At 36.9% G+C, this 19220-nt stretch overlaps 1 protein-coding gene across 3 annotated transcripts in view; it reads right to left on the reverse strand.

Moving 5' to 3' along the window:
* Positions 1–19220, reverse strand: part of Csmd3 (CUB and Sushi multiple domains 3) — a 1137155-nt gene that overhangs the window by 411321 nt on the left and 706614 nt on the right. For all 3 annotated transcript variants that reach the window (XM_036207646.1, XM_036207645.1, XM_036207647.1), the window contains one exon: positions 16531–16725. In XM_036207646.1, coding sequence (XP_036063539.1) covers positions 16531–16725 — 195 coding nt within the window. The remainder of the gene's footprint in view (positions 1–16530; positions 16726–19220) is intronic.

Here is a 19220-nt window from a genome sequence, read left to right on the forward strand (position 1 = left end):
GTCTCAAAGACAGCCTTTTACACATTTTCCAAAGACCTTAGAACTAGTCCAAACCAGACTAAGTACTATAGAATATCCACAAAGACTGATTCTCAGGTATTGTTTATTGCTAAATCAAGGCCAGGGTGTTTACATCAACACATAGTCCTTGTAGTAGCTACCTTTCTGCACATACCTGACCACTCAAGTTTCAGCCAATTGCTTACTGTCTGAGACCCCTTACCAACTAATGTCTGGGACCCCTCACCAACTTAGAGCTACATGCAGTAAAACTACATGACTTATCATATGTTTTGAGATATGGTAGGGCCCTGAAAATGTAACCTGTAATTAACCGGAGTTTGGCTGTAAGGGAGCAGCAGTAGGGCTCTGGAGAGAGATGGCCATGTAGAGCTATGTGAGAGCTACTGCAGAATATGAGTGAAGTGTGTGTGTGTGTGTGTGTGTGTGTGTGTGTGTGTGTGTGTGTATGTGTGTGTGTGTATGTACTCAAATAGATCCATATCTATACATCTATCACCAAGCAGAAAACAAGTCAAAATGAATCAAAGACCTCAATATAAATTTAGTTACACTAAACCTGATAGAAGAGAAAGTAGGAAGTAGCTTTCAATGTCTTGGCACAAGAGACTATTTCCTGAATATAACAACAGTAGCACAAACATTGAGATTGACAATCAATAAATGGAACCTTCTGAACAGAAAAGCTTCTATAAGGCAAAGGACATGGTCAATAAGACAAGACGACAGCCTACAGATTGGAAAAAGATCTTCACCAACCCCACATTTGTCAAAGAGCTGACTTCTAAAATATATAAAGAACTCAAGAAACTAGACATCAAAATACCAAGTAATTAAATTTAAAAAATGAGGTACAGATCTAAACAGAGAATTCTCAGCTGAAGAATCTCTAATGGCCAAAAGACATTTAAGGAATTGCTCAACATCTTCAGCCATCAGGGAAATGCAAATCAAAATGGCTCTGAGAAACCAATCTTACACCTGTCAGAATGGTTAAGATAAAAAACAGTGTTAACAACTTATGTTGGAGAGAATGTGGGAGTACAAACTTGTATAGCCACTTTGGAAAGAACTATGGTGGTTCCTCAGAAAACTGGGAATCAATCTACCTCAAGACCCAATGATACTACTATTAAACATATACTCATGGAATGCTCATTTATACCACATGGGCCTTTGCTCAACTATGTTCACAGCAGTATTATTTGTAATAGCCAGAACCTGGAAACAACCTAGATTCTCCTCAATGAAAGAATGAATAAAAAAAGGTGGTACATTTACACAATGGAGTATTACTTAGCTGTAAAAAACAATTACATCATGAAATTTGCAGGCAAGTGTATGGAACTAGAAAATACCATCCTGAGTTAACCCAGACCTAGAAAGACAAACATGACAGGTACTCACTCATAAATGTATATTAGATGTAAAGCAAAGGATAACCAGTCTACAAACCAAAACCCCAGAGAAGCTAGGTTACAAGGAGGATCATAAGAGGGACATGCATGGATCATCCTTATCTCTTATTACTCCTGGACAATATTTGATAATAATTCCTATCATATATAGTTTTGTATTAGGTTAGAACTTTCTTATTTAGATAAAAGGGGGAGATGTAGTGGGTAGCTGTTCCAGCTTTGACCTGGAAGTACCACCCCTAGTGAGGCTTCTGATAACTGTCACACCTACCTATGACCTGCCCCTGGGGCGGGACAGAGACGGGATCCCTTAAGATCCTAGATTTGGATGTGCCTGGCCTTTTTGTTCCTCGTGATCCTAGATTCTGTATGGCAGATTGAGTCAGAGTACTCCAGGGAACCCCGCTGGACTATGCCTCACCTCTCCCGGATCCCATAACCAGCCCTTTTATCCCAAAGTTATCCCAGAATAGATCTCCTTTTTGACTACTTGGAGTTGCCTTGTTAATTCTCCATAATAGGGATGAGAACATGGGGGGAAAGGAATAGTCGAGTTGGGGGAGAGATGGAGCAGGAAAGCAATGGAAGAGAAATCTTGATCGAGGGAGCCATTATGGGGTTAGGGAGAAACCTGGTGGTAGGGAAATTCCCAGGAACCCACAAGGATGACCCCAGGTAAGATTCCAAGTAATAATGGAGAGGGTACCTGGACTGGCCTTCTCCTGTAAGTGGATTGATGACTTTCCTAATTGTCATCATAGAATCTTCACCCAGTAGCTAATGCAAGCAGATGCAGAGATCTACAGCAAAGCATTGAGCTGAGTTTCTGGAGTCCAGTTGAAGAGATGAGGAAACCCTCAGAGACAGCTGACCTGAGCTAGTGCAAGCTCAGGGACTCTGGGCTGACAGCTGGGAAACCTGCATAGGACCAAACTAGGCCCTTTGAATGTGGGTGACAGTTGTGTAGCTTGGGCAGTTGGTGGGGCCCCTGACAGTGGAACCAGGAGTTCACCCTAGTGCATGAACTGACTTTTTGGACTATTCCCTATAGAAGGATACCATGCTTAGCCTTGATGCAGTGGGGAGGGGCTTGGTCCTGCCTCAATTTGATACGCCAGACTTTGTTGATTCTCCATGGGAAGTCTTATCCTCTTTAAGGAGTGGATGAGTGGGCTGTGGTGGGGGAAGCAGGAAGAGAGGATTGGGGAGGAACTGTGTATGTAAATTGAAAAACACAACTTTTAAAATAATTTTTTTTAAAAAAGCAGACTAAACAGGCCATGAAGAGAAAGCTAGTAAGCAGCACCTCCATGGTCTCCGCATTAGCTCCTGCCTCCAGGTTCCTGCCTTGTTTGAGTTTCTGCCAGTTGGCTTTTGGTCATAGTATTTCATCACAATAGTAACTCTAATCAGGACAGAGAGTGTGCGAAACATCAAATACATACATACATACATACATACATACATACATACATACATATATACATACACATATATACATATAGTGGAGTTCTTTTTCATAGGAATCATTATTATCATAGGCTATATTAAAGCTTTACTGTGGGTAGAAAGATGTGAACAGTGAGGAAAATAGAGTGGTAGAATATGTAGCCCTTTGTAAAATGGTTTTATGTCAAGTCAAATATTAGCCAATAGCCATTACATCACCAACAGTAGGACAGACTTTTGTTGGGGTCTTCCTTGCTTCTAAGAGTGTAAACTAAGAAGCTAGTAACTGTTAAAATAATTCCCAAATTTTACCAAAAAGCAAAATAGCTGAATTATACTTGACTTGGGGAAACTTCTGTCTGAGTTAGTGTTAGACAGTCCCATGACCTGCCTCCTGGGACTTGCAGCAACATTTACTTTAGAAATCATAAGTTATTCTCTCTCCCTTTGAGATACAAATCTCCTCACAGTCAATCAGACTCCCACAATTTTCACAACCCAGAAATTACACCTCTCCTCTGGAACCTCATAGAAAGCCCTTTGCCTAATCTAAGCGGGAGGGTAGGAAACGGCATCATTAAGGTCCAGTTAGGGAACACAAATGGCTAATCACACTGGGCATCTTTCTGTTTACCTTACCCAGCAGTTTTTTACAAGTTCACACATCAGTGCTTTAGAATCTTCTGGAGCAGTTTATTTCAATCTCCCCTCTCTATTATGATAATCCCAAATAGCCTTACAAAATCAAGTTAGAGATTATTTACTTATTAAAAGTAATTTCTCTCTTTTATAGTTTTAAAGTTGGAGAAATTTCATAGAATATATCATATGATAGGAATCATGGGCCCAAGTAATTGTAGAGATTAGACTCAAATTAAAATCTTTAAATTACAAGTTAGGAACCACTTCCATTTTAAAATTACAAATTTAAAATTTACAAAATTAACTTTCTGAGAAAAACATTTATTTAGGTAATACTTACTGTCTTTAGCTTTAGTAGAGATAGAGATTAATGGAAATTGAGGCTAGGCCATTCTGTTCAGTTCTAAACACCATGCTAACAACTTTATTGTAATCATTTCTATTCATTTATTAATAAAAGGGATTGTGTCTGCTACATTTGATAATTTACTATAGCATAAAACTTTTTTAAAGGAAATCTGCAATCATGTATCTGCCCTTCATAGACATATAAAATTTCAAGTTTTATTTTATTATTTTTACTTGTGTGTATGTGTGTTTGTGTGAGTGAATACCATGTGTAAGTGGGAGCCTGTGGAGAACAGAAGACAGCATGCAAACCAATAGGCATTTGTTAGCTGCCTGACACAGTTGTTTGAATATGTAGTTAGATTCTCTGAAAGAGCATCAAGTGTTGTTAACCAATGAGTTGTCTCTCCAGTTTTGAGAGAATGTATACAAGGCAAGTAGATATAATAAACATGAAATAGAATAAATGCATGCTTGAGTTCAGAGGGAGAATTTATATATACAAAGGCAATAAGGCAATGTTCCAGAGACAGGAAAGAAAATTTCCTGCAGGGGAGGTTGCCCATGGATTGTTTAAAGCATATGCAGAGGAAAGAGAACAGGAAATGAAAAATACTAATGTAAGTGGAGAAAAGTAAACAACACTGTGATTTCTAGTTCATGAGAAGAAAAAGTCCATGTAAATCTGTAGGGTTTCTTTTGGAGGAATGTTGTGGACTATTATTTTAAGATGTGTTAGATCTGTTCACGTGGAGTATCTCTTTAATTGTGCAAAAATGTTTTGCATTCTTTTTTTGTTGCATTTGTTTAACACTGTGAAGCTGTGGTACTGTGCCTGTCTAAAACACCTGATTGGTCTAGTAAAGAGCTGAATGGTCAATAGCTAGGCAGTAGAAAGGGATAGGTGGGACTGTGAGGCAGAGAAAATAATAGGAGAAGAAGAGTGAGGAACAAGAAAAAGGAAAAGGGGAGGGCAATACAAGGAGTCAGCCACCCAGCAACACAGCAAGCCACATAGTAAGGAAACAAAGAGACACAGAATAGAGAAAGGTAAAAGCTCAGAGGCAAAAGGTAGATGAGGTAATTTAATTTAAGAAAAGCTAGATAGAAACAACCGAAACTAAGGCTGGGCCTTCCTAAGTAGGAACAAGTCTCCATGTATTTATCTGGGATCTGGGTGGTGGGCTGCCAAAGAGCAAAGAGTAAAAACCAACTAACTACAGAGATGCAAGTGTTTTAAAATTAGTGGGTACCTAGGAAACTTGTTAAATTGGAGGATTACAGAATACAACTCTACTGTTGTAAACAGGATCCGAAGGTGACAATGTTAACAAGAAGGCCCAAGATGATCCTTCAGGTTATTTTATTGTTTAGACACCATAGACCCCATGAAAATACAAATGAGGAAACATATGGGTGTGTCATGTCTCTATCTCAGAGATCTCCTGAGTGTTATCTCTCTCCAGTTTCTGAAAAGTAAAGTACTATTGTCACATAAATGAGAGCTATCCTCCATGGACTCATCGTTTTGAGCCATTGGTCCCCAGTTCTTGCTGCTGTTTGGGAAGTCTAGATAACTGTGTTGAAGGAATAATTCATGGGGGACAGCTTTTAGGTTCCATAGTCCATCCCTACTTCATATTCTCTTAGATTTCTGACTGTCAGTTAGTCCTCAAGCTCCCAATCTTGTCTCTTCCTTGCCACAATGAACTGTATCCTAACCCTTCTCATTTATAAACCAGAATAAACCTTTTCTTCCCTTAACATGATTTTGTCAGGGTATTTTATGACAAGAACAGAAAAGCCATTAATGCAGGGTATGATTTAGATATATTAATAAGCTGCAACTTGTTACCCATACTTTTCCCATTCTGCAGCAATGAAAACAGAATGTGAGAAATACAAGGGAGATCTAGTTAATTTCTCCAATTTAATTTTTATTATATGTAAAATCCATTATAAATAATCTGCATTCAATTATTGGTTCATGTCTTTGTTTTTACTATAAAGGAAAACACTCCAAATACCTAATGTACTTTAAGACTGACATGACTCTATACTCTTCAGATAGAATTCAAATAAAAATCTCAATAAGAGTTATGAGGAATTAGAAATTTCACAGCAGGAGGTTATGTCAGTGGACAAGTCATACTTGAGTACTCATAAGAAAATTGAAGATGTAAAGCTGAGTTTTGATCACAGGTTTAGTAACAATGAATTTTTTAAAAAAGCAAGCATTCCAGCATTTGGCCAGAGAGTTGACCCTTCTGTCGAGAGGTGCCTGAAAAACTCAACATCTCACACCATTACATACTGATGCCCCCATTTTCATACTTTTTAAAAATTTGCTTTATATTTGTAGCTTTGGTAAATGATCATTAGATATATCTAACATGCATATTGGATGATGATTCAATGGAATTAAAGAACGTTCACATTTAAAACTATCATTAAAATGATGAAGCTTATGTTCACAGAAATGGAAATTTGAGTATCCCTGAAACTTGAATATTAATTCCACTTCTCCTTCAATTGTCAGGTTTCTTCTATTCCCTTTTCAAGCTTAGGCTATCAAAAATTAGGAGATAAACTCGGTGGGATGGCTAATATTTATTTCCTGATGCTAGTCTTCCAGCTGAAACTCAGTATGATATACTCACATAGATTAAAAAAGGGATTCTTCCTTTGAGATAAATATGTGTATGTGTGAACAGACATTGTATTAGAATTACAAATCAGTTCTGATATATGCATCGAGTTGTTACTGTAATTGCTTCTTCAAAAGAACTCTCTGCACAGAGAATGTCATGTCTGTGCAGAAGGGCTTCCTTTCCTCTGAGGCTGATTGAAATTCAGCAGAAACCCCTTATCTTCATTGAGGAAGTTCATCAGGCATGCAAGTCCCGCCTTGTTTCCAAACAGTTCTCTAGGGACTCCAGTTCTACCCTATTCATTCTAAAAATTTTCTCAGATATCTCACCAGGGAGTAGGAGGGAACATAAACCAGAGTAATTCAGGGAGATCTATTCTGAGGGCAAGGCAGTTTTTGCTTGAGTAAGCATTTTATGGAGCATTCTGAAATCATTAGAGCAAACACAAGGAATGGTTTCATTCTCACTGTTTTTTCTGACTTCTACCTCGAATATGCACTGTCAAATCTCCCTCTTTTTTTTTTAAAAAAAGATTTATTTATTTATTTATTTATACGGTATTCTGCCTGCATGTGTCCCTGCAGGCCAGAAGAGGGCACCAGATCTTATTACAAGTGGTTGTGAGCCACCACGTGGTTGCTGGGAATTGAACTCAGGACCTCTGGAAGAGCAGTCCGTACTCTTAAGCACTGAGCCATCTCTCCAGCCCCCAAATCTCCTTCTTATTTAAAAACAAAACAAAACAAAACAAAAACAAAAACAAAAAAAAACTTGGAAAATATTCTAACTTTCTGATTACTTTCAATATTTTTTATTAAAAATGATTCATTTTATTTCCAAACCCTTTGGTTTCTTTTATACATTCATCTAAGACACCTCTCTGGGTCGTGGAGAGTACTGTGTTGTGTGTTCTTGGGTGGGGGGGCACTTCCTGATTCCCTGTCCCCCTCCTGAAGTAGAGAACTGGCAGCTTCTTGCACATTTTTATCCTCTAGCTTTTCTTTGTGGAAAGAGTTAAGGCTAGTACTTATCATGCTCCAGTAGTCCCCTTTTGGCATTGGTGGTGGTACCAAGTATTAAACATGCATGCTGTCACATTAGGAGAATCAATGAGTCTTTTGTAAAGTCAAAGAATTAGGAGAGAGGTCTTAAAATACTTGAATCCCCAATAGAGTAAACTCAACCATTTCTAGGTATTGCTCTGCTCCCAGCTCATATGATAAATTTGTGATCTCTTCTTGTATTTCATTTAAAAGAAGCCAATCCCAGATACCTACTTTGGTACTTGGCTGTGCAGAAAGCACTCACATGTTTAATTGTCAAATTGTTGGAACTACAGGTCTCTGTGTCTAGCTCACCAACTATTATAATTTCCTTTCCCCTGCTCATTAGTCATGGAAGACATGTCTATCAGTGATTTCAGTAAATCAGCAAACATATACTTAGCAATTGCAGTCTTTCTTTCATATATGTATCTCCATATTCTTCATAAGCAAGTTGCCTGAAGTGCTTGCTTTCCATTGGGATTATGCATGAAGAAATTACTATCCACTCTACTATATGGGGGTGAATGAAAACCTCAACACCCCATGAACCTAACAGTTACAAACAGGAAAAAACATATTGACTTCTCTTACTTCCCTAACTTCAGCTTAAATGGGCTGAAAGTGAATTGACTTGTCACTGAGAGAGAAGAGTTAACTCACATATCCTACATGGAGTCTCTAGAACTCAATTGTCCCGGAGGAATTGAACATCTGTTTTTCTCTTTAGCTATTGTTACTCATCAGGAAGCAACAACCACTGACTTCAGTTCTTCATATTCACATGCTAGTATTGTTTTTCTCGTTAGAAAGCCTTCAAAGACCATATTGTTGTTCGAAATTATTATGAGACTCAACAAGAGGCAACTTTCCATTCAGTCAGTTTTCACTTAGCATCTTAATTAAATTACTAGCTTTGAGGCAAGATAATTATGCAACTCTTTCAATATATTTCATTAAATGAAATCCTCTTTATCTATAAAGAAGTTCAGTGAATATTTTATGCCCTAATCATATTCAAGAACATAATCATGTAACTGGAAAGGCCAATATGCCATTTCTATTTTTACTGGGAGCTTGCTTTAGATTAAAGAGGGCACTACTGACTACTTTGTAATTGGTAGTGGCTACTAGCATTAGGGAGGAAATACATATGCACTGGAGTCTTAAGAAATCTAGACGAAACATTTTATGAAGAAATAAATAGGCTCAGATGAAATGAGAAATAATCTACTTCTAAATTTAAACCACAAAACTCAATATGTGCATAGGATTTTTTATTTTAGGAAAACACAATAATGTTGCAAAGAGAACTCAGAGATAGTACAAAAGTGTTATATATCATTAATGAAGTTAACTAAACAATAAAATATTCAAGACAGCCCTGGAATTGCTCACCAACCAAGAATAAGGGCAGAGGTGAAAAATGAGAAAAGGAAGTAAAAGTATGCCACAATAATATACTTGATTAAGTGAAATTTAGTTTTTAGATTTATCTAATATAAAGATTTATATAACTTAATAATTCAGCCATTGAGACAATTTGATTGTTTAATCATTGTCTTGGTTTAGTTTCTGTTGCTGTGATAAAACACCATATTCATAAGCAACTTGGGGAGGAAAGGGTTTATTTCTGCTTAGAATTCCACATCAAAGGAAATCAGGCAAGGAACTCAGGACAGGAACCCAGAGCGAGAAACTGAAGATGGGGTCATGGGCGAGTGCTGCATATAATTTCTTATATGATCTTTTACCATCTGCCCAGGTGTGGCATCTCCCACAGTGAGCTGTGCCTTCCCATAATTAATCATCAATCAATAAAGTAGTGGGGACATTTTCTCAATTGAGATTCCCTTTTCCCTAATGATTCTGACTTGTGACAAGTTGACATAAATCTAGCCAGCACAGAATTACAAAATATACATTTCAGATTGTATATAATATATTATGTAATATAATAGTATAATTGCAATAGTATATTATTAATATCTAACCAAATGCTCATTTTCATTCTGCAAATAAACTCCTCCCTGTTTCTGACTTCCTGACTTTGATTCTATAACATTCCTTATTTCTTAAATTGACATTAAACAATGAATATAAATCCTCATACCAAGGAAGTGTTACCTTCCATGCTTGCAACAGAGATAGAACTAATTTATGTCCAACTGCCTTGCTTTTTTCAGGTGAAAACTCAAGGTGAGTTGGAACTCACTGTTTGACACCTTGAGGAGAATTTTTTCATTTAATTCTATGTCTCTAGGTATGACACCTCTTTTAAGTTCTCTTCCAATACACCTGCTGGTTTATTACTGCAAAGTACAGAAGCAAGCATTTAGAAAGTCAGATTACAGCTCAGAAAGCAGCTTGAAGACATCAGTCAAAACCTTTATCTCTTCTTTTAAAAATTCATAATTTCATGTAGTAAGGAAGAGAATGGTTCCACCCAGCATCCCCCAGGACAGCATCTCAAATGGGAACACTGCAACTTGATGAACTCATTGTCCTATGGGTCAGAGCACAGTAGTGTGTGTACCGCTTTAACATAGATCCTTCAGATAAGGTAGGAGTTCAAAGCACATAGAAGCAGAGCATATGAAATAGAAGAGAAGAAAAAGTTAATTAGAGGGGCAATTGTGTAAGCATGGGGTGGGGGAAAGAAAAATACATTGATGATGATGGTCATCTGAAGTACTGTACCTTGAATGCAGGGGTGGCTTAGAGAAATACCTGTGAAGTTTGTCACTACTGTATAAAATATTCACACCTCAAATCAAAGAAAATCAATATCAAATTTTCTTGCTCACCAATGATTTTTTTATACATTTCATATGATTTCTGAGTTTGCCTAGATCATATTAGACAATTGAGCCATCTAACAGCTAAATTGTTAGGAAAAGTGTAGAGACATGTGGTTTGAAAAAAAGAAAACAATACAAAGACATATACAGTCAAGAGAATCTTATAGGAAGGACCATGGAATAGAAACAGCATTTTGAGGAAAACATATAGAGGATAGTATGTCCAGCCGAATTCCTGATGCTAGAAGACTTGTCACCTAAGAAATCTTCTTAAAAATTGTTCTAAAAAATGAGAACTATTAGAAAGTTTTGAACAACTCATCTGGAAAATGGTTCTTAGGAAAGTGCAAAGGAAAGGTAGCTTCTTGAGATATTAGGATACTTTCTCAAGAGAGGATTGAGGGTGGTCATGATTTATGATTAATCTGAACTTTCCTGTTAGCCCAACACATTCCTTGGGGGATTAGTTGCTACTGATGAATTTCCAATTAAATGTCCGGGGAATCCTACTTCAGGTCATTTGTCTATTAGGGTGATGCCTTTCTTCTGCTGCTCAGTACTAGTGCCTACAGTTGTCACTGTTGTTTAGGATACTAGTTTTGTTAAGTAGAAAAATATTTATTTATATTAATGGCTGTTCCTATTTAAAGTAACTGAATTCAATTTCTTTAATTTCAGAAAAGTGATTAATCCAATTTTTATTATTTTCCTAATCTGGTAGATGTCTGAAGTTACTTTTTTATTTTATTTATTTTTTTGTTTTATTTTTTTGAAACAGGGCTTCTCTGTGTAGTTTTGATGCCCGGCCTGGATCTTACTCTGTGGACAATGCTGGCCTTGAACTTACAGAGACCTGCCTGGCTCTGCTTCCCTGAGTGTTGGGATTAAAGTCATGCACTACTGGCCCCTGGCTGAAGTTATTCTTTCTACATCCACACTGAATATGAATTTTGGTTGTGCCTCACATATTTCAAAGTTGTCATCTACAGACAGTTGGCTTCACTACCCTAGTGAGTAAAATTCTCTGACAACTTAAACACATTAGAAACAGTCAAATTCATGGAAAGTGTTGGATACCCATTATTAATCAAGATAAAGTACAAAGAGGTTGAAGGGGCAAACAGACATGGGGCAAATACCTGCAGATCAATCCCTAAGACAAAACAGACTCACGAACTAGGTAAAATAAGTGGAAGCTGAAACAAAATGAGATCATGACACTGTATGAGAACAAAGGTTGATGATAAGATCATGTAAGTTATAGGTAATAAACAAACACGTCTAAGTAGACAATGAGGGAGGTGTCATTGAATCAATCAAGATGGTAAAATAAAGGAGTTTCCCACAGTCCAGGATGGAAATATCTCTGGTAAGTGAACTATTTCTTATAACTTTCTTTCTATATGGCAGTACTGCTCACGGAAAATAATCTCATTGGCTGCATTGTATGATGTTCTGCAGGATGATTAAAGGATTCCAGAATTCAGAGTTTAGGGAAAGTTCTAAGTACATTATTTGCTACAATGGAGGAAAGCCAGTATCTATTGTTCCTTTTCAAATTTAATTGAAAGTAACCTCCTACCCTTGATTGAAGAGACCTAAAGTCACACACTTAGATGTAGTATAATTTGAACACAACTGTATCATGCCCCTCTTTTTCCATCTCCAAAGTTTGGGCTGCTGGAAGGAACTTTGGCATGCATGATACAGGTGTGCCTGATAATGACCCCAGAAGCTCTTATAAGAAGTTCTGAGGAAAGAGAGAGAGAGAGAGAGAGAGAGAGAGAGAGAGAGAGAGAGAGAGAGACTTCTATTATGAGAAGAAAGAAGCATTGCTGAAGCATGTTAATGAGAAAACGTCATGTCAGAGGGCTGAATGTAGTGATGAAATTAACAGACATTCAGTACTGGCTCAGCCTGTGTAAAGTGGGAACATAGATGCACATGGGAGCAGTGGGGATTATGAGGCATACAGGAAAAGTGGGAAGGCCATGAAAGCAGCTGTTATGAGTGAGAAATTGAAGAGGAGAGAAGATGAGGATGTGGGGTAAGTTTCCTTTGTAACTCATTATGAAGTCCCCTATTCAGTTCCACAAAGCAGCCTTTATTAAGCCATTGCCACATCTTAGTGGCACTGGGATGTCTCTGTGCTACAGGTAGCATGCAAAGGTTTAGCTAGAACCAGGGTACACTGTCAATACAGATGTAAAATCATTGATATCTGCTTAATGAAGATGGGTGTTTCTAGAATTTAAAGTGAACTGACTTCAATGGCAATTATGGAAACAAGTGTATTTTGTTTCCCCCTAGCAGATGTGTAAATCACAAGGCTTACACAACATCTAATCAATTATCATCATGATGAGACTGGACAAACTCATTTCATGCTAAAAAGTGCAAGTTTTCTTTAAGGCCAAACTCATCCTTAGTTTTTTTAGTAGCAATGAACTTCTGTTCATTGAATAAATGGTAGATGCCAAATATTTCTCACAATCTTATTCATACTACTAGAAATTAATCCATCTTCATTTGTGAGGAACACATTATGATACCCTTTTCTATTTTGGTCTGATAATCCTTATTCAAGGACAATGGCAGATCAAAGATTTTCTAGGTTTCCAGACTGTCAATCAAGTAAAGAACACTGTGCTGCCAGAATGCTTGAACTTTTAGGCAACTGCGGCAGAGATGCGCTGGGAGAAGACTTTACCTTGAAGTAGGTGGAAGCCCCATGTTGTTTAATCAAATGAACTTTTCTTCTTCCATAAGATTTCCATAATCATTAAAAATTTTATAATTAATAAATAATTTTACATTTCTTATTATAGTATATAGAAATCCATATTTGTGAATAACTTTAAAATACATTTATTTAATTTGCACTCATCATGTGAAGAGAATAAAATGCAAACAGAACATGTAAGCTGCTGTGGGATGTCTTTCTGTATCCTGTGAACATGTGTTGCTATGATTGGTTAATAAAGAAGCTGCTCTGGCCTATGCTGAGTCAGGGTATAGCCAGGCAGGAAATCCAAAACAGTGAGACAGAAAAAAAGAAAGGAGAGGAGAGGGACACACCCAAGGAGAAGCAAGATGCTAGCGGACTGGTAACACCACAGTCACATGGCAACTTATAGATTAATAGAAATGGGTTGTCATAATAGCTAGCTAGCAAGAAGCCAGCCACAGGCCATGCAATTGGTAATTAATATTAAGCCTCTAAATGATTATTTTATAAGTGGCTAAGGGACTGTGGGGCCCGGCAGGACCAGAGGACTGTGAGATCATGGGGCCAGGTGGGACCTGAGAAACCTTCCAGCTAAATGAGCATGTCCTTATTTTATTCTACATTATGTTTGTTTTGAAGGTAATGAAAAAAAAAAAAGCTTTAAAATGTTAAACAGTTTTCAGAAGGCTATGCTAGTACACTAAATGATTAGTAATATTGAAAAATAACAAAAATTATATCAAAATAAAAGTTATATAAAGAACAGAAAAGACAGGAACATTTCTTCCACAGGAACATTGCTTCCACACATTGTTTCCAAATAAACGGGGTTGCCTGAGTAGCAAGCTGGGAAATGGATTTCTTTTCTCTCTTTCTTTGTTTTTAGTTTTTATTTTAGTTTATTTCTTTCTTAAGGAAAATTTGATTCTTCACACATTCTTATGCTTTTTTAAAAAATCATAATTGTGTAGATTTGGGAATTTGGATCTAGGAACAGGAAAATTATTTTAGATCTTAATTAGAAACTAAAAAGGACCTTGTCTCCAAAGTTAGGTAGGTTGTAAGTAAGTAAGCCTGTTTGATTAGGAAACCAACTTCAAGTGCAGCCCAAGAGATGGGCAACCTTGCAAGGGCCACAGTGCTCCTGGAAGATGTTGATTCTGCCTTCCTTGGTTTCTGCTTTGACCAGTGAGTGTTCCCACTGTGGTGCTGAAAACACAACCAGGAAGGAGGCTGCAGAAGAAAACAGTCTCCTCCAGAAAATTCATAAAGCATCTCTTTGAGATATTTGGAGAGCTTAATGGCCTGTGCCAAATTAGAGTTCAGCACACTGTGCCTTACTTTAAAAAAAAATAAATAGCATCCATTTTTCACAGGTAGTGGAAAATTGCCTTCTAGAATTAGCAGTGATTCATAAAATTATTTGTTGTTATGATTTCATTAGTTTTAGCTCCCCATGTAGTTAGGCGTCAGTCAACTTTAAAATCAATGCCCTAGTTAAGCAAATAAGGCAATGTGATACAGCAGTAGTCAGGAAGTGTTTTGTGTCTACCCACTGAGACTTGAAAACAACATCCAGACAGACGGAGAAACCAGCTCACATCATGCCACTGCTAACTGAAATAGCCGCTCACCATGCTACAGGATAATCCTGATCCCTCTTAGCACTGTGTTCTACACCAGCCTTTCTTTCTCTGCATATTGCAGTCATTCATCATACCCACGTTCCCTGTCCTGTACCCCTGACACAGGGACCTGCTGCTATTCTTTTCTTTTTCCTAAAATCAACTTTCTTCCTATTTCCACTTTTCCTTCACATACCTACACTTCCTGACTGGCTTCACAAGTCAGGGTCAGGAACTAAGAGAAGGAAGGAGTGGGGGCCATTTCTTGGTGATATAAGTTGTAAAGATAGAGAGCATTGCTTTATTTCTTCTTATTATACATTTTATAGTGCAGCTCCATTAATTTCAAAGAGAGCTATCACACTCATAGTTATCAGTAGGGTAGCCCATTACAAACGAATAAGGCTTGCATTTTCAAATAGTATTCTAAAGTCATCTGTGCCAGCATCCGGATATCAAGATGAACAGTGATTGAAGTAAAAAGGAAGGAGATTCTAGGAAAAAGACCCACTGGGGCAACATAATAACATGTTCTGAAGTTCCTTCATTCTGAGACACTGCAAATGTGTTGAAGCTGATGAAAGAAGTAATTTATAGGTAATGATTCTATCTTTTAACTCAAAGAATACACCAGATAATCTCAAACCAGCAGATACAAATGAGAAATAAAATATATATATATATAATCTGTTGGAGCACATGGAAGAGAGGAGGCAAAAGGAGAGAAACTATTTTAAAGATATGCCCAAAACTCTGGATTTTACATGCATGTGCTTGTGTGCATGTTCATGCATGTATGTGTGTATGTGTGCACATGGGTTTGTATGTGCATATATATGTGCATATGTGTACATGTGCACGTGCCAGATGTACCAGGATGACAAGCATGTGCCACCAAGCCTGGAACTCTTACATGAGTTCTAGAGATTCAGTTAATGTCCACACTTCTACAAAGCAAGCCTGTTATTTGCTAAAAATTCTGTTCAGCCCAAAAGCTTTTATCATCAGCACCTGAAAAGAAGTAAAATAAATTACAATGGTCCCCAGTGAGTTGTTTTAGAGTATTTCATGGTTCTAGTTCATCTGTATTATATTATTAATTAAATATATTCTCCTAGAAATTTGCCTGGAAAGAGGAACTTTGAACATTTGTTTTCACTGCAGCAATTATAAATAAAGCTTACAACCCTGAGTACACACTTCTGCAGAGTCTGCATTAATACATTATACATGTTTGAATGTAAAATATATCTGCATATATTTCAATGTGCATATGTATAAGTATACACAGTACTAAATGTTTTTGCCTCTGTCTTCTTGAAAAACAAAATAATTGAATAACCAGACAGCTATCGCTACAAATTTTACCCATTTTAAAATATGAATGTTTTAACATAACCTTACTTGCTATTTTGTTATTCAATTTTTGAAAAGTGAAAAACCATAAAGAATTATTAAGCAAATTTAAGAAAAATGTGATGGAACATATAATGGATAACTATGATCTTATATAACTTGCTAAGCACATCTAATGGCCAAAAAAAAAGTTTGTACAAGCTACTGGGCTTACTATTTATTAATATTTTTATTTAGGAAAAATCAAAAGTGTGTTGTTAAATGATTCTAAAAAATATTTAACACCAAAGAAAGCATAATTCAGTCCCATGCATGCACAGTATGTAGCTTAAGTCATACACTGAGATGATTGTGAAGACAGTTCTCATGGAATAGCATACTTGTTGCTGTATGGTCTGCAGAGTGTACTGTGGTGGGGGTTTCCCTTGCCTGTCATCATTGCACTTACCTCCACATCTTGGAATTGGTCCACTCCACATTACTTTTCCATCCATAAGAATACATGTAATTGTTTCTGTCCCCTGGGTCTTAATAAATCCTTCCTCACAAATAACGGAAATGGAACTTCCTAATTGAAAGTTGTCTCCGAACCGACGGGCGTTGATGGGTATTCCCGGATCAGGGCACTCATTATGGCCAAATGCTTCATTCACCATGACAAGAAAACATGAGCAGTATTAGAAAGACATTTCCACATGAGTGTAAAACAATGTGTAATGACTGTGAGTGTTTCAGCAGATAATTTATACATTATGACTTAAAAAAATTAAAAATTAAAATTTTAATTGTGTCTAGTTGTGTGGTGATAATTAGGATAAATGAATACAGAAATCACCAATATAACATGTTCTGATTGCTATTAACTTGAATTCTAACAGGTTTCCCTTTAAAATTCTATAACTCATCTGCCAGGAATGGAAAAAAGGTTCACTGGGAGGGTTAAAAGGAAGATTTCAGTATAGTAAAAAAATGGTGATTATTTTACAGCTTTCCATAACCTTTCCTTTCAGCTATCTCAGAAAAGAGACTTAACCCTTTAATGACTGTATCCTAGGCACAGAGGTGAGATATTATTAAATGGGCCTGATGAGGAAAACATCAACATGAAGAGAAATGTCAGATTTGAAGAAGTCATGTAGACTTCATAGAAATCTGAGTTTAATAGGACTGCAATGTATCTTCAGTTTTGGAATATAAATGTTATCCATGCCTTTTTTTTCTGACTTGAAAAATGTTTTATTTTTTAAATTATTATTTTATTTTATAATTAATTTAATTTTACATATCAGCTACAGATTCCTCTGTCCTTCCTCTTCCCACGCTCCCCTCAACCTCCCCCCCCCCCCCCCCCCCCAGCCTTCCCTTGCAATCCACCCCCCATTCCCACCTCCTCTAAGGCAAGGTCTCCCCTGGGGATTCAGCTTGGCCTGGTAGATTCAGTTGAGACAGGTCCAGTCCCCTCCTCCCTACACTAAGGCTGAGCAAAATGTCTCAGCATAGGCCCTAGGTTCCAAAAAGCCAGCCCATGCACTAAGTACAGGTCCCAGCACTCCCTCCCGCCCCCCCACCAGGGGCCTCCTAAATAGTTCAAGCTAATCAACTGTCTCACTTATCCAGAGGGCCTGATCCAGTTCCATGGGGGCTCCTCAGCTATTGGTTCATAGTTCATGTGTTCCCACTAGTTTGGCTATTTGTCCCTGTGCTTTTTCCAATCATGGTCTCAATATCTCTTGCTCATATAATCCCTCCTCTTTCTCGCAAATTGGACTCCTGGAGCTCCACCTGGGGCTTGGCCATGGATCTCTGCATCTGCTTCCATCAGTCACTGGATGAGAGTTCTATCATGACAGTTAGGGTGTTTGGCCATCCAATCACCAGAGTAGGTCAGCTCAGGCTTTCTCTCCACCATTGCCAGTAGTCTACCTGATTTCTCAATGGTCTCCATGCCTTTTGTATCTTTGGCCATGTTGCTCATGTGTCATGATCTTAGAATTACCCCTGTATTTTATCTTGTTTCTTTTAGGATGTCTACTTAATAAAAAGGAGAACTGTAGTGGTAATGTGTTTATTTAAACAAATAATAGATTATTTGGAGTTATCTAAACTTTTCTCTCTATTAATCTATAAAATCATACATGTATGATCAAATTTTATATTACTATAATGGAAATACAAGGATATTTCTGTGAAGACAAAGCATCATGGTTTATAACCATAAGTCATATTTATGAAGCTTTTAAAATTTGATGTTAGAATTTGTTCTTCCTGAATGCAGGCAACTGTTTTAAGTTTTCCTAATAATTACCATTTATGTTGTTCCCAATTTGCATTATTTTATTTTAATTTTTATCCCAAGTTACACAAAAGAAATTAAGGAAAGTTCTAAAATACATAAATATATTATATGTTAATTTATTTGAATGACTATTTTGTCTTGTAAACTACAAATTCTTAACTCTGAAAGAAATAATAATTAAAAATTGATAAAAATATGTTTTAAAGTTCAACTTTTGGTCTTGCTGCTCTATATTTAATATTCAAGTAGATTTGTTCAGAAGAAATGAATTGAAGTAGAAAATAGTGAATATATGAATTTATATATAACTAAATAAGTTATTCACTATAGAAACAGAATGGATATAATATCTGAAAAGATCACAGGCATCGATTAAAAGCATCTTGCAATTAATACAAACTAAAAACTATAATTAAACAGGTGCATACATATATCACTTATTACATAGAAATGTTTGAAAATTTTTCAGATAAATCCCGTTTTAGATAATCTTCATAACACATATCACAGTAACTGAATATAAATGATGTGCAGTTATACATTGCAAATGGATTCTATGAGTGAAGCTGTACACAACTGTAGTCACACCTCACACCGAAAGGACACGGACTGCACCTTATTTTTCATTGACAAAACTCAGTGTCATTTAGATTCGGGTGGGATGAAAGGAGAAATTTTTTCTAAAGGCAGTTCTGGCATTTGGAGACTAAATTCTATTGAGACAGAGAAGTTTCCCATTAACCCAGCAGGTTAGACAGCATCTAACACAGAGGGGATGATTCAGGAGAAAGCACTTAACATTAGCAGCGGTCCCTGGCTTCTGACAAAGCATTGGCATGAGA

Source organism: Onychomys torridus, chromosome 16 (genome assembly GCF_903995425.1).
Source record: "Onychomys torridus chromosome 16, mOncTor1.1, whole genome shotgun sequence".
NCBI classification, from domain to species: Eukaryota; Metazoa; Chordata; class Mammalia; order Rodentia; family Cricetidae; genus Onychomys; species Onychomys torridus.